Below are 14,887 nucleotides of genomic sequence, written 5' to 3'. Positions count from 1 at the left end.
TGAGTAAGGGGACAAGAAGGGGGACAAAGCAGTGGGGAAGGGCAGGCTCATGGGTCTTGGTGGTCAGGTAGAGACCAGCCAGGGCTCTGACACTGGAAGCCCCAGAGGGTCACAGGATCACCCTGGCTGCCGTGAGGACCACTCAGGATGGCCAAGGCATAGGCAAGGAAGAACAGGCCACTGCAGTACTCCAGGCCCAAGGTGAGGAGGCTTTGGCTAGTGGGGAACAAGAGGTGGAGGGCTGCTCGGAATGCACAGAGGCCAATGGAGGGCCAGGGGTGAGCATCTGACCCCTTCCTGAGCCTCTGAGCTGGACAGGGCCATCCTCCATGAGGCAGATCTGGGTGTCAGCTAGGGCCACTAGACCACGTGTCCCAACCCGAGAGGAAGCCACGCTCACATTGGCAGCAGCTGGACACGCCTCCAGCTTCCTGTAACCTCTGAGGGATCTCATATCCAGCCAACCCACTGTTCCTGAGTTTCAAGGTGGACAGTGATCAGTGGGTCGTGTACAAAGACTAGCCCTGGCCCCCAATGCTGGTGACAGCTGTTCCGGCGGCGCCCACTGGTGTTGGGGCCTCGGCTCTTACTCGTTTGGGGCCTGTGCACCTTGCATGAGTTTTACTTCCAGAATTGCTCCCTAGATACACCACAAAGGACTCACTGCTATGTCGTGACCTCACCTTCCTCAGCCTCCAGACCTGTCCTTACTGCGCAGAACAGATGGGCTGCTACACCTGGTACAACTTCTGGTCAAGTGCAGCCCCGCTGGACCATGGCCTGGGTGTCCCTTGGGTCCTCGCCACCTCTGGCCCCTGTGCAGCCCAGTCAGCACTTGGGGAAAGCACAGACATCACGCTGCTTTGGGAAAGCTGCCCACCATGTGCTTGCTCTGCATGTCTGTCTTCAGGGGGCATCCTGGCTGGACGGCAAAGCCAGCCTTGCAGTCACCTGGCATTTCAGTCTGCGACAGGACCCATCCCAACCAACAGCTGCCTTTTCTAGAAGCTGGAAACCTTGATTCAAATAACAAAACACAGTATTTCTCATATGCCTTGCAATAATCCCTATGCTTCGGAAGAATCCAAACTAGGGGTCATTCCTCATGTGACTTTACAATATCAGGAACACAGAGCACCAAAATATTGTCACGTTTTATTTATTTCAAGGCACTTTCCACCAGAAAGTGTAAAAAAGAAGAAATAAACTACCCTGGTAAAACATCACATTTTAACAAACATGACAGTGAGATCCCAAATGAAATGAAGTAGAAAAATCGATATACTTAATGTTCATTACCTTGAAATGCTTGCTGAAAAAAAAAGACTGTAAAAGGAGTAAACAGAAAAGTACAAAGCTGCCCCTTTAAAGATTTCCAGCCCATGGGGAAGGAACCACTCTCTCTGTACACAGGGAAAGAACCCAACGGCACCATCTGAATTCTTCACATCTCACTGGCACCCAGCTCATATGGGTCTTCACACTCACTGGTCAAGCCCCTCACTGACTAAATGATGAACAAGCCAGCAGCACTTCTCTTAAGCATTCGACACTTCCTACACGTGACAGGCCCTCCACAGGTCCCCATAGTTTATGGATGATTCTTATCCAGTAATATACATCTCAAACGCACTATTTTGAAAAATGTCAGACTGATTGTATGTTAATGATGCACATAAATTATCTTATATACACTAATAGTAAAGGATAGGAATATGCTGAATTACTTCGTGCTTTCGAGAAGTGTAATTTTACTTCAACTTCCCTAATTTTTTTCTTCAGCTTCTGCTGCATTTAACTATCACCTGAAGATCAAAGGCCCCTTTCTCCCTACTTTTATTCCCAAATCTTAAGAGGAAATGATCATACAGAAAGGTCACATCTGAGTTGATGACTGAGACAAAGCTGAAGCTCATCACTTCCGGGGGTGAGCAAAGGACCCCTCCCAGTGTTCACAAGGTCCAAAGGGCAGCTCTAAGGGCCAGTCCAGGGCCTGAGGGTCTCCTGATGATCTACAAAGACCTCAGCGCTTTTGCCTTTGCTCTGTGACTGGGGAGGGAAAACTCTGCCTGAAGCTGTACCCACTGAAAACCAGTGACCTGCAGCCTCCAAGTGCAGCCCGAAGTGAGTGGGGAGAGGAGCTGAAGCCAGAGACCCTGCGGGACAAACACTGAGTGTGTGGGGATGTGACCGAGACGCCCTACAGCCGGAGCAGACCTGACCTCCCCAAAGACCTACCCAGCCGAGCACCAAGGCCAACGGACTCTCCAGATTCGTCTGCTGATGGCGTGCATTTCTGCGGAGCCCAGGTGCCAGCACAGCCCACCCTGTGGGAGGGATCAGGTGAGAACTGAATCCCAGCCACACAGGTGCTCCCACCAGAGGATGTGTGGGGGTCACCAGCCCCGGGGAGCTCTGCACGCCAGGGCCCCTCCACCTCCACCAGCCTCACTGAGGGCTGGCAGCTCTGCACTGGCACCCTGGGCCACCTGCCCCAAACCCCAACACCCGAGCCTACACTCAGGACTCACTGACGGCATTGGCACCAGGCAGGGGACAGACATGAGGGAATAGGAGCTGGACGTCTGCCAGACTGGCTGACAGAGTGAGAGGCAGAAGTGCGGGTCACAGAGCCCACTGCACCACAGCACATGCCTGGCACCATCACATGTCACCGGGAGCTGCCCCTTTCTGGCTGTAGGTACCAGAGTGTCACTACGGTCACCCTGGGGAAGACACCCCAAAAGCAAAAGTTGTGCTCGAGATGATGAACACTTCTGAGAGACCACTGTGGTCATTCTTGAAATTAAGGAGAAACCTTTATTTTCAACAAAAGTGCCCAGGAGAGATGGTTCATTGATCCACTAGGAAAGAGTCTCTCACCACTTACAGCACCAAAATATATATTTAAAAAATTAAAAAACACACAGCCCACCCCACATACACACACGCACACACCCATCTCCCCCAAAGCCACACGACCCAGACCAAACAGGAAGACAACCAAACTTAGTGCCCTTGCACAAAAGAAGTCTTTGAATTGGGATTTACAAATTCATATAGTCTTTCCTATGAAAAAACAAGAATAAACCAAAAACCAAAGAGGGAAAGAAAACACTTCTACATGAAGGCCGGCCGAGATGGGGGGAGGAGGACATACTGCCCTCCTGGATGCTGACAGAGCGAGACGGCCATCAGTGCTGCCCAGTGCTCTGGGCGGGGCCTCAGGTGGGCTAGCAGCCCTAAGATGAGGTGCTTTTATGAGCTCAAGTGCCCAGAACGCTGAGCACAGGCCATGGGGCAGTCCTTGCCGGCCTTCCAGAAGAGACGGTATCTTGCACTGGGAGTTTTCCAGTGCTTAAAAGGGCCACTTTTCCCTTTCAAAATGATGCTGGGTCAAAAACAAAACAAAACACACAAACAGTAAAAGAAGGGAGAAGAGAGTTCTCTGCTGCCGTAAAAATCTTCAGTCCCAGGTGGCGCCCGCGGGCCCAGGGCCATGCAGCGGGGCCCCACACAGACTACTTGGGCTCCTCAATCACGCCTTTGCTGAGGTCTGTCATTTTAGGGTATTTTACTTTCTTCTGGTCCAGCTCATTCTGAGCCCAAAGGAGTAATTTCAGCAACTTTGCCAGCTTGGGTGTTGACTCACGATTCTCGTAATCTAGGACAGCTTGGTTCACTTCACTCCACACCTAGAAAATGGACAGCCAATAAAAACCACCTCACACACAGAGCACCTGTGAAAAGGATCCATTATAAGATGCATCTTATATATCTTCAAAACCATTTTTACATGAGAGGCTGGCTACTTATTTAAACAAACACGAAGCCTGTGACCGGCGGGTACTGTGGGGATATAAAACACAGTCCTTGCCCAAAGGGGCACACGGTATGGTCAGCAGATGTCACATCCAGCCTGGGCATGAGGGAACTGGCAGGGAGGAGACACCAGTTCCACCCAACAAGCCCTAGGAGGACACCTGATGCGGACCCCAAGGACACCCTCCTTTCAGGGCAGTCAGGACAGTGGGGAGGGGACTGCGGTCGGGGAGCTGCCCTGCTGGTGGGAACACAGAGGCCGTGACAGACAGTGCAAAAGTATCCAAAGCAAGTGTGGGATTTTCATCAAAAGATACTTGGAACATCCGTTCCTAAGAGTCTCCACACAGTAAGCCAGCTCAGATTAAAAAAAAAAAAAAAAAACAGGCAAAGAGGCTTAACTATCATTTAAGGGTCTCCACACCTTGGGCTCCTAGTATGTCACAAGTAAAGTATGGGGCCCTCCCAGCAGTGTCCCGGTCACACCACACACACCACCCCATTTCTTTGGAAATCCTGCCCCGAATATCCACAGAGGGTGTGGACGGAAGCCCTCTGGAGCCCACCTTCTGCCTCTGCATCATGTTGAGCAGGTCTCCGAAGGGTGAGTCCTCAGGGTTGTCAAAGGCCAGCAGGGCCAGTGTGCGCTCCATCTCGGTCAGACACTCGCGGCTTTCCTCACCCTGCTCAGCCAGCTGGGTCTGCGCAAACTCCAGCGCTGCCTCTGTCTCCCGCTGGCGGATCAGCTCGATCAGGTGTTGTTGCTGGTTGGGGGCCAGGCAGACAGGGTGAACAACTTGCGCCCAGCCAGCGACACCCCCCACCCCAGGGCTGCACCTGCTTCTTATGAAAAGGGCCTCTCAGAGGACAGAGTTGTTGAGTACTCCAAGCTCCTGACTTTGCATTTTTAAAGCAAGAAACAGCTTCTGAGATAGATGGCAGAGCAGCTAACTTAAACCCCTTTCCTCGTCAATTACAGCAACATTCTAATGAAATTAGCCTCATTACCTCTCAATGACAGCAAACAGCCGTCCCCAAGCTTTTTGGAAAAGGGATCGGCTACCCACTCCAGTATTCTTGCCTGGGTAATTCCATGGACAGAGGAGCTTGGCGGGCTACAGTCCACAGGGTCACAAAGAGTTGGACATAACTGAGTGACTAACACGTCCATTTGCCAAGCTTTTTGCCACCAAGGACCTGTTTTGTGGAAGACAATTTTTCCTCGGACTGGGGTAGGGCAGGGATGGTTTGGGATCACTCAAGCAACATTACGTCTATTGTGTCTTTTATTTCTAATGTAATACTGCCTCTGACCTGATAGGAGGTATCGGTCTATGGCCCCGAAGTTGGGGATGGCTAACATGAAGAACCTTAATTCATCAAGTGTCCACAAGCAACTCACTTGCAGATGGAAGTAGAGATAGCGGTTTGTGTCCAGCAGCTCTGGGTGGAGGCTGTTGATGAGCGCAATGGCCTCCTGAATCTGGCCTTTCAGTATCATCTCGCGGATTTTGATTCGCTCGTCAAGTGTTTCTAGATCAACACTGGGTTCAATCCCAGATTCCATTCGAAACTTCTCCGCTGCCTCCTTAAAGCCCTCTGGAAAAGAAAACTACCTTCACTGCTCGGAAAATCGGCAAGATACTAACACCAGGGCTTTTTATCTCTAGAAAGCCCGTCCTCTGTGAGTGAAAACCTCTAGTAAGAACTGCACTTTCTTGGGATGTGGGATTAACACCTCTGCAACTTACCAGCTACACTTCCTTTCCTTCCACCTGCCCGCCCCCACACCGGCTCCAACTTCCAGTCAGGGGAGGATGGGCGTTGAGGCCCCCGCACTGAGGTCCAGGTCTATGTGGAGAAGCTGCCCACCTGCTCCAGGGGCAGCATGGTACCCTCCCACTGTGAATGAGTACACAGTTTCTTCAATCTCAGAGACTGATGGGGGCCGAGGCCACTGTGAACTCCAGGAAGGAGACTCACTTCCTGGAGACATGTGGGTTTTCTCACCTCTGCAGAGCGACCCTCTCCTCCACAGGGTCAGGAGGATGGGGTGTTATCACAGAGCACTTGCATTTCCTTCCACAGGCATTCCCCCCCTCCCCCCGCCCCCACCAACCCTTCTTCTTTTGACTTGGACACACCTTCTGAAACAGTCTAGTATCATTTACCAAACTGGTCAGAAAAGATTAATTACTTGGACTTTAAATGTACTTTTGCACATTGTTAATGATGTAGATCAACTGCAAACATGTCAAAGGCTAAGAAATAGGTTTTTTCTTTAGGTCTCAGAGACCTGGAATCATGATTTCATCTCCAGAAGAGGACATCTCTTTAAAATGGTAGTTACAAGTTTGTTACAAGAGCACTGTGTTTCCATGATGCCTGAATGCAACCTAACTTTCAGGACCCTCCAGTGGTAAAGTCCTGCTCGTGAGCCCAGAAAAGAAGAATGGTGCCCAAGAGGCAGCACCCATAGCACAGCCCTCACCTGTGACCAAGTAGTTCATGATGAGACGGTTCATGTCTGCTCGTTGGACATGTAAGTTATTGAGCTTTTCCATCCACTCATCCTTTGTGATTTCATCGGGTTTTTCTGTGTAACTCATTCTGATTTATTTCTACAGGGAAAAAAAGTAACATTATAAGAATTGGTGAAGAATTCTCACAATTGTGATCATTCAGATATAAACACAGCGACCAGGAACCAAAGGGTAGAGAGAGGGAAAATACTTAAAATGTGGAAAACAGCACATGCAGAGGGCCTGAGACTCAAACACAGGCTCAGGGACCAGAGAGAAGGTTGCGGGGTTCAGAAGGCAGGATGAACATGAGGAAGAGCCAGGAGTCTGAGGACCAGGAGGTCAAGAGGTCAGTCCAGGTCAGATGAAGGCCCTCCAGGCCCAGTAGCAATCTATTAATAGATGGACGCTCCTCTAAGCACAGGGTGGCATGGAGAGGTACAAGCTGAAGATTCACCTGCTATGATGTGTGTGCTCAAGACAAGCCATCTCGCACACTCTCCAGGCTGACAGAAATGAAGCAGCCTGACAACACCAAGTGCTCACACAGATGTGTGTGGTCTCTTGAGCCCCTTTACCCTGTGGTCAGAACGGACTGCACAGCAACACACTCAGCACCACTCTGCAAGGCTGTGCATATGTGCTCTGCTCCTAGCCGATGGCTCTTCTGCTAGCCAGGACCCCGAAAAACAACCTACTGTGTCCCAGACACAGACAAGCCTGTGCTCAGAGTCACTGTTCAGGATGGCAACACTATAGAGACTGCCCACCCAGGAGTTAGTCAACAGCAGCAGGGACAAGCAAACAATGGTTCATAGGACTGTAGTCCTAAAGGACCAAAGCCCTGGGGCAGACCAGTTTCTGACTTCAGAATTGTTCAGGTTGTACAAAGACTATTTGGTACACGTATCACAAGACATCCTCCCAGGGGTCTGTGGCAGCACCCCATGATTGGACATGACTGCTTCAGTGAAACGCATGAGAATCACACCCAGTGCAACAGAAGTTACTAAATAGCTTTTGCGGGGTCAGGTTCTACCATGAAATCAATTAAAAACAAGACCAAAAACTTTTGGTTTTCAAAGTTTTGTAGATTTTAGGGCCACTGACTGTATCAATGGAACAGAATTTACCAAAGCAGTTAAAATACATGAACAGGCCCACACAGGGGACTTAGAAACCAGCTGCATGAAGAGAGCAAGTTGCAGCAGAGACCCAAGGGCAGCAGTTTTTTAAAGAACAAAAACAAAACAAGTTATACAATTTTTACTTAGTAGTAAATACATTCATAGCAAAACCCATTTGTCATTTTTTCAAGAGCATGAACCCTGAAAATCAGGAGGTGGTTACCACGGGAAGGCGGCCCTGGGAGCCCCAGCAGGGGTGTCAGGAGGGGTGGTGAGCCTACCCACTGTCCACTTCAGTTTTATCCTTTGTAACTGACATAGATATTGTGGATATTACTTCATATAAAGCAAAGCACATGCTCAATTACCTCAATAAATAAAAGCAATTTAAAAGATGGCTCTGGTTTCCCAGTGGACATGGGATGACTGTGGGGTGGTGAGCACGAAGAGCTGAGCAGGAAGACCAGTGAGGAGCCACCCAAACAAGAGGACAGCAGTGGAAGAACCAAGAGCACAGCCCACAAGACTATGTGGACTGAGCAAACGGGCCTTGCTGCTGGACCCAGCGGGAAAGTATAAAAGAAGATTCATGGACCATGGAGGGGTTTCAAGCTTGAGACCTTGGAGACTGGAGTCCCAAATGAGGAAAGACTGGGAGAAGAACAGGTCTGAGGAGTCGGGCGAGTTTGGGGTGATTATCAGACCCACAGTAGGAGAAGTCAAGCAGGCACCTGGATTACAGGTCCCCAGTTGGGCGATGGAAACATTAATTAGGGCAATGTCCACCACAAAATGACTGAAAGCCAAGAGTTCACCAGAGATCGCCCAGGGAGACAGGGTCTGTGGGGAAGCAGAGGGGAGCAAGATAAAGTCCTCGGTCACGGGGGGATGCCATGCCCAACTCTGATCCGCCTTAGAGAGCTTGTCAGAGACAAAACCAAGAGGCCGTTCCTCACACAAGGTCATTTCTCTAAGCTGCGGCCACTAGCGCAAACTCTCACTCATGGGCGACAGAGCAGTACTGAAAAGTTAACAAGTTTGAAGAACCGACCCATTCTGTTTTGTGCAGGAAAAACTGAGCACTTAAACACCCCACAAACAGTACGGACGGCGAGGAACCCTTCGCCCCACGAGCAACGTCCTGTCTCGGCAGCTCAGTGTCTGCTCGAATGCGGTCCTGGTGCAAACAGTTCCCGCCGCAGACCTGTGCGACTTGTGGAGAACTATCACCTCCCAGCAGGCGTCGCCGCCCCTCAAAACACGCTCCATCAACAACAAACACCGAGTCCACGCCCGGACTCCGCTGCCTTAGGAAGAAGAGACAGTTGGACCTGGAAACTCTTGAGGGCGCCGCCTCCCCCGAGAACGCGGCCCGAGGACACCTGCTCGGACGTCCGAAACCGGCAGGCCCCCTGCACGGTCTTTCGGCGGGCGCAACCTCGCAGCCCGGTCAGCCTCCTCACCGGCCCGCCTCGATCCCTCCCTGGCCACGACCCCAGTCCGGCCCTCCGCCTCCCGGCCGCCGCACTCCGGCGGGGAAGCTAGGCCCGGCCGCCTGGGCCCTCCGCGGCCATCTTACCGTGCGGATCCCGCCTGCCGCGCTGCGCGGTCTCCGCGGCCGCTCGAAGGGCCGGGCGGGGCCGGGGGGAAGGAGGGGGAGGTGGCGGCGCAGGGGTCTGGGAGGCGGAGGCGGGGGCCGCGGCGGAGGCGGAGGCGGGGGCGGGGAACGGGAGGGCAGACACACCGGCGGCCGCCCCCTTAGACACTTCCCGCGAGATCGCGAGATCGCGAGTCGGCAGCCAATCAAGTGCCTTCACGAGGGGGCGGGGTGCGGCGGCCGCCCGGAAACGCGGGACTCCAGCTTCCGTCCTTGCGCAGAACTCCCTTCACGGCGCCTTCGCTCTACGGATTGGCGCGAGAGTCAAAAGGCATCGGCTGGCTCTGGGTAAGATGGCCGCCGTGGAGGCGTCGTTGTAGGGTAACTTCGCGCCGAGACGGCGACGTCTAGACTGAGGCGAAGGTTCCAGCGTCCTTCCCGTCGTTAGTGTAAGCCCAAGGGCATGAGGCGGGAAGGGGGTACAGGCGCCGGTGCTCCGCGCAGCCCCGAGGAGGGGACCTTCCCGACCCGGTGCCTGCCTTCGCGCAGGCCCGGGAGGAGCAGCCCGAGCGCGGACGGCGGGAGCTCTCGGTTCCGACGGTTGGGGTGGGCTCCGGGGCACGCGACCACGGTGGGGAGCGCACACCAGCCCGCTCCAGAACAAGTCTACAGGGCCAGACCTGCCCTCAGGGAACCTCCCAGGGGCCCGGCGGTCTTTCCCGCCCGTGGTTCAGAATCCGCGCTCAGGTTGGGCGGGGACAGCAGGCCTGTGCAGCTGGGGCTTCGAGGTACTGCGGCTGCTGCTCGAGCGGGAGTGTCTTCCTGCCCTGCGGCCGGGGTCGCGGAGGCGCAGGAAGACATTAACGGTGTTACTCGGTTATTACTGTGCGTCCATGGGAGAAGAGTACAGATTACGTCAGAGCAAGGTCTCGTTTTCCAGGTCAGCTCAGTTCTGTCGCTCAGTCGTATCCGACTCTTTGCGACCCCGTGGACTGCAGCACGCCAGGCTTCCCTGTCTGTCACCAACTCCCGGAGCTTGCTCAAACTCCTGTCCGTCCAGTCGGTGATGCCATCCAACCATCTCATCCTGTGTCGTTCCCGTTTTCCAGTTGCTGGAGAGTCAATTTAAAAGATTTTAGAATCCTTCGGGAAGGAAATTAAGGGGAGCCCTTTATTCCATCCAATGAACTCCAATGTCTTCCTGTTAAAAGTCAGACTTTAGATGGTTTCGTGTGATTGCGTGGAAATGCAGTGGGACTTGTTGCAGAAAGTAAGTGCAATTTGGTAAACAGATTAGACAAAGACGACTAATTGTGGATATTTCTCGTCAGTGAACTGAGCTAAATCTGCAAGTCCAAAGCTTTGGCCCTAATCTATTTAAAATGCAAATGCAGTGTGTCTGCAATTACACCCTTTTCAAGCACTTAATCCTCTGAACAACTTTACACACCAGCTTTACAGTGGGCGAGGGGTGCAGATTTTTAAAATTCTTTTCAAGGGTGCACAAGCACAAATTCGGTGCCCTAAAGAGCTAGGGTGTTCCAGCCTAAAGAAGGTTCAGCTGCGCCTTTTCTGCGGGTCATAGATTAATGGCCCCTCAGCCCCAGAAGTCGTCTTGCTCCGCTTTAATTCTGTCCAGATACTGGCTTCCTGTTGCAACCCATACAGCAGGCAGGGTCATCTCTCTTGTCCCTGGCCCCCTCTTCACACCCATCAGCGACTCCCCAGTTGGCTGTGCAGAGTGAACATAGCTGAAAGCCAGCCTCAGCACCCTGCCCTTCCTCTGGGCTCTCAGGAGATGGGTCTGTGTGCAGCACTCCTAGGCCAGTGCCTAGGAATGGGAACACCATCCCAACAAGCAGGGTGTCGTCCTCTGCTTTGTGTTCCCCTGGTCCCTAAATGATCCCTTTGTTGTCTTCAGCACACCGTTCTATGTCACTGATGCCTGATGGTGTCACAGTTCTCCACCAACATGTGACCTTCACAAGAGCTGAAACTTCTAGTACGTGGCAGGGGTTCCATAGATACTTGTTGAGTATGTGGAGGAACAGATGAGTGAGTGAGGGTGAAGACCTGCACTAAAAGCTGTCACAGCAGAAACGGACAAAGGACGGGAAACAGTGGTCCAGGCGGAGTGAGAGCAGAGGAAGAAGTTGAGAATGGAAATTACACAGATCAGCAGTCCCTTATTTTAAAAATATTATTAATTTCTGGCTTCGTGAGGGTTTTCCCTAGTTGAGGTGTACAGGGTTTTCATTTCAGTGGCTTCTGTTCTTGCAGAGTGTGGTCTCTGTAGTGCACAGGATTAGTTGCCCTGAGACATGCAGGATCTTCCCAGATCAGGAATTGAACTGGTGTCCCCTGCATTGGCAGGCAGATTCTTGGCCTCTGAACCACCAGGGAAATTGAGCAGTTCTTTAAGGAGAGTTGTTAAGGTTTATTAGTTGTAAAGGAGCAAGCAAGAATTATTTTAAAATGAAATGTGTTTTGAGAATAAAATACACAGTGCCTCCTTTAATCAAATCCTGGACTATTCAACAACCAGGTGTCAGGCACATTTTACAGAACTGCAGTGTTTTGGAGGGTGTTTCTGTCTTACTCTTAAACCCTCAAAGCATGAAGTCAAACCCCTGAATGCTGGGGCCCTGCTTTCCAGGAAATTTGGCAAATCAAACCTGTTTCTTCAGGGTAAGGCATAAGCTGATAGGACATTGCTGCTCAGAATTGTTACGGGTTCTTGTTGTTGAGTTGCTAAATCATGTCCGACAGTTGTTGACCTCATGGACTGCAGCACACCAGGCTCCTCTGTTCTCCACCATCTGCTAAAGCTTTCTCAAATTCCTGTCCTTTGAGTTGGTGATGCTGTCTAACCAGTAATGGCTAGATGTCCTTACCACTAGTGGGCAGTTAACTCCAAAAGGTCAAGTGCCGTAGCCTTGACTTTAATCAGGGTCTTCTGCTCAGATTCATCCTGAAGCTGTTGAAAGAAGTAAGGAAGACTTTTTACGCTTCAGTTCCGCTGCATGTATCCAGATGAATTAGCTGAATGAAGACGCTGTGAAGCATGTGTCATGGGGTCTGAGGTCGTTGCCCTCCCCCTCCCTGCTGGACTATATTTCCCTTTCTGGATTATACCACTAAATCAGCAAGCACTGGTTATGTCATAAGTTTCTTTGGATGGGTAGAGTGATATTTTTCTTGAGTTTTTACTTCCTGCAGAGGATGTAACATAAACTGTGTCCAGCATGGTGCTATCTAAAACACATGGTGAAGGCTGGGCTGGACAGTGGGGCACAGGCAGCGAGCTCAAGTGGCAGTTTACCTACCCTGTCCAGCCAGTGGGCTGCAGACTATCACTGCTGAAACTCTCCATTCCCTTCCCTCCTTCCTGGAGAGGGTTTTGATAAGTACATTGGTTATAGATACAGACACATGCATGTGTGTATATAAACACTTAATAACATATATGTGCACAGCTATTGAAAATTTATCTGTATATGCTTTAAGAGGTCTCTTGTTTTTGTTTGGTTTTGGTGGTTTTGTTTTTGCATTAGCCCAGTTCTGATCAGATGTCTGATATGGGAGACAGAACACTGAATAAAGATGAGCCATTGTTTCAATTGATAACTATGTGTTCCTTTTTAAAAACACTTGCCAAATTTTTTTTTTTTACTTTAAAATCCTCTTATGCTTACTCTTTAAATGCTTTTACTTTCATTTGGAATGAGAGGAACTTTTGTATGCCTGACAGAATCCGAAGATTTTTCATTTTTCTGTATAGTTGTAAAAGGCAACATTCTTGGTCTCCTATATTGATTTGTTGAAATTTCAGAATAAAACCTGTTGGTATCTTTTTGCAATTTCCTAATAGCTTGACTTGTATTATTCTTGTTGAGATTTCCTTCAAATACACTTTTCTCACTTTCACCATTTTGTTTCTGTGATTCAGGCAAGCACAGGAAATTACATGGTTGTTTATTTTTTCCTCTTTTGGACAAATCCAAAAAGCCACTGTTAGACCTGACTTTCGTGAATCTTTCACTTTTCAAGTATTTTAATTTTGGAAAAAATAATCTCTTAAAATGTAGCCAGTACAGTTACTTAGGGCTTCCCTGGTGGCTCAAAGGTAAAGAAGCTATCTGCAGCGCAGAAGACCAGTTCAATCCCTGGGTCAGGAAGATCCCCTGGAGAAGGAAATGGCAACCAGGTCCAGTAATTCTTGCCTGGAAAATCACGCCAGAGGAGCCTGGCGGTCTACAGTCTGTGGGGTCGCAACAGTCTGTGGGGTCATGTCGGACGCTAAATTGCTAAGTTATTTGTCGATGCATACTTGTGTCTGAGGACTGGCGGCTGTGGTCCTGCTCTGGGACCTTCCTTGTCTCAGTTGACCATCCCCTCCCACCCTGTGGATGGAGGTTCCTGTTCCTGCTCACCAGCCGCCTTCGGAATTCGGTTCAGATCTGTGGGCCTGTTTCGCCTTTCTCCTTTGTCAACTGCTCCTGTGGTGTGACGGACGAGCTTGTGAGGAAATGCAGAATGTAGGCACGGTGTGGTGGCGGCAACACGCTTTACTCTTAAACTGCTTTTCTGTCAAAACTGCTTTTCTGTGAAAGGAGTTGATTTTTCTGGCTTTTTTATTTAGTGTGTTCTTTTAGAGACTTGAGATGAAACTGCCAGCAAGGAAATACAATTCTTATGCCTCATACTTATTAAAATATTTCTTCTGAAGTTAGCTATTTAGTTTTCACTAAATTTATGGGGAAAGTAGTCTTAGTATCAGGAGCCATCCTAAAAGGTAGGAGTAAGCAGCATTGTTCTGAAGTCTGAGCCCTGCAGCCCATGGCCCCTGGGGTTAGAGGGCCTTGTGTTAGCTATTCAAAAACACCCAATGCTGACCAAGGCCAGGGAGGAGGAGCTAAGGAGGTCCCACCGTGACTTTGGCCCTTGATTTCCTCTCTTCTCCTGGACGTCTCTCCTCCAGCCCAGGCCTGGGTCTGAGTTTGGGTCCAGATTCACTGGGGACCTTGCCCCAGGGCCAGGCAGTGGGCCCCACCATTGACCCCGACTTCCTGACCCCTTCTTGGCCTGCCTGCAGGGTGGGTGCTAGCCTGTTCATCCTTGAATTCAGAACAAGAGTAACAATAAAGCAGCTTGGCTGCTTCCTCATCTGGTTTTAAGTTGTCCTTGGAGAGGGTCTTGACAAACTTTACCTTGTCTCTCAGGGTTGCACTTGACCACTAGGAGAGCGGGGTGCTTTGCTCAGGACCCTGCTTTCCACTGGGCCTTAACTCAGGGGTGAGAGAAGGCCGAACACCAGGAAGCGGTCTTCTAAAAAAGATTGCTGGCTTTTCCAGTTGTGCTTTTCCGCCTTCATAAATTTCCGCAGAATTGTTCATGGATGTTGGTGGCAGGACCTGGTGTCCACACGTTGAGGATGCGTCAGTCGTCCTTTTCCCACACTTTTCCTCAAAGACTGAAACCCCTTGAGGCCCGGAAGCTTGCTTAGCTTCCTAACCTCTGAACCACTGTTGTTGTCAGTTACCTGAACTTCAGGATTTTTATTTGTGTATTTGGGGTATTTGAGACAATTGGAGACTCCTTTTAAACCTGTTTGTTCCTCTGGGTTTAGCTATTAAAGTAAGTTTGTTAGGAGAAGGTATTCCTTAGCTGAAAGTGCAATGAAAGTGAAAGTGTTAGTTGCTCAGTCCTGTGTTTGCGGCCCTGTGGACTGTAGCCTGCCAGGCTCCTCTGTCCATGGGATTCTCCAGACAAGAATACTGAAGTGGGTTGCCATTCCCTTCTCCAGGGGATCTTCCCGA

General features: G+C 50.5%; 2 protein-coding genes across 4 annotated transcripts in view; one reads left to right on the top strand and one right to left on the bottom strand.

The window, feature by feature from the left end:
* Positions 1-1,143: 1,143 nt before the first annotated feature.
* GID8 (GID complex subunit 8 homolog) lies at positions 1,144-9,286 on the bottom strand. 3 transcript variants are annotated; one of them, XM_040247684.1, is made up of 5 exons: positions 9,051-9,286; positions 6,314-6,443; positions 5,225-5,421; positions 4,389-4,586; positions 1,144-3,695 (listed from the first exon to the last, which is right to left on the bottom strand). In XM_040247684.1, the coding sequence occupies exons 2-5, from the start codon at positions 6,429-6,431 to the stop codon at positions 3,522-3,524; spliced, it is 687 nt and encodes a 228-aa protein (XP_040103618.1). In that variant the 5' UTR covers positions 6,432-6,443; positions 9,051-9,286; the 3' UTR covers positions 1,144-3,521. The 3 variants fall into 3 exon arrangements, with proteins under 3 accessions (XP_040103618.1, XP_040103620.1, XP_040103619.1); XM_040247686.1 differs by having other exon boundaries at positions 2,795-3,695; positions 8,676-9,057; XM_040247685.1 differs by having other exon boundaries at positions 2,795-3,695; positions 8,803-9,057.
* DIDO1 (death inducer-obliterator 1) overlaps positions 9,201-14,887 on the top strand; it is a 49,164-nt gene continuing 43,477 nt past the window's right edge. Inside the window, exon 1 of the mRNA XM_040247681.1 lies at positions 9,201-9,517. The gene's annotated coding sequence lies outside the window, so the exon portion shown is untranslated. The remainder of the gene's footprint in view (positions 9,518-14,887) is intronic.

The sequence above is a fragment of the Oryx dammah genome, unplaced genomic scaffold (genome assembly GCF_014754425.2).
Source record: "Oryx dammah isolate SB20612 unplaced genomic scaffold, SCBI_Odam_1.1 HiC_scaffold_10, whole genome shotgun sequence".
Lineage (NCBI taxonomy): Eukaryota > Metazoa > Chordata > Mammalia > Artiodactyla > Bovidae > Oryx > Oryx dammah.
Note: the sequence above shows the minus strand (reverse complement) of the source record. Positions and strands in the feature narration are given on the sequence as shown.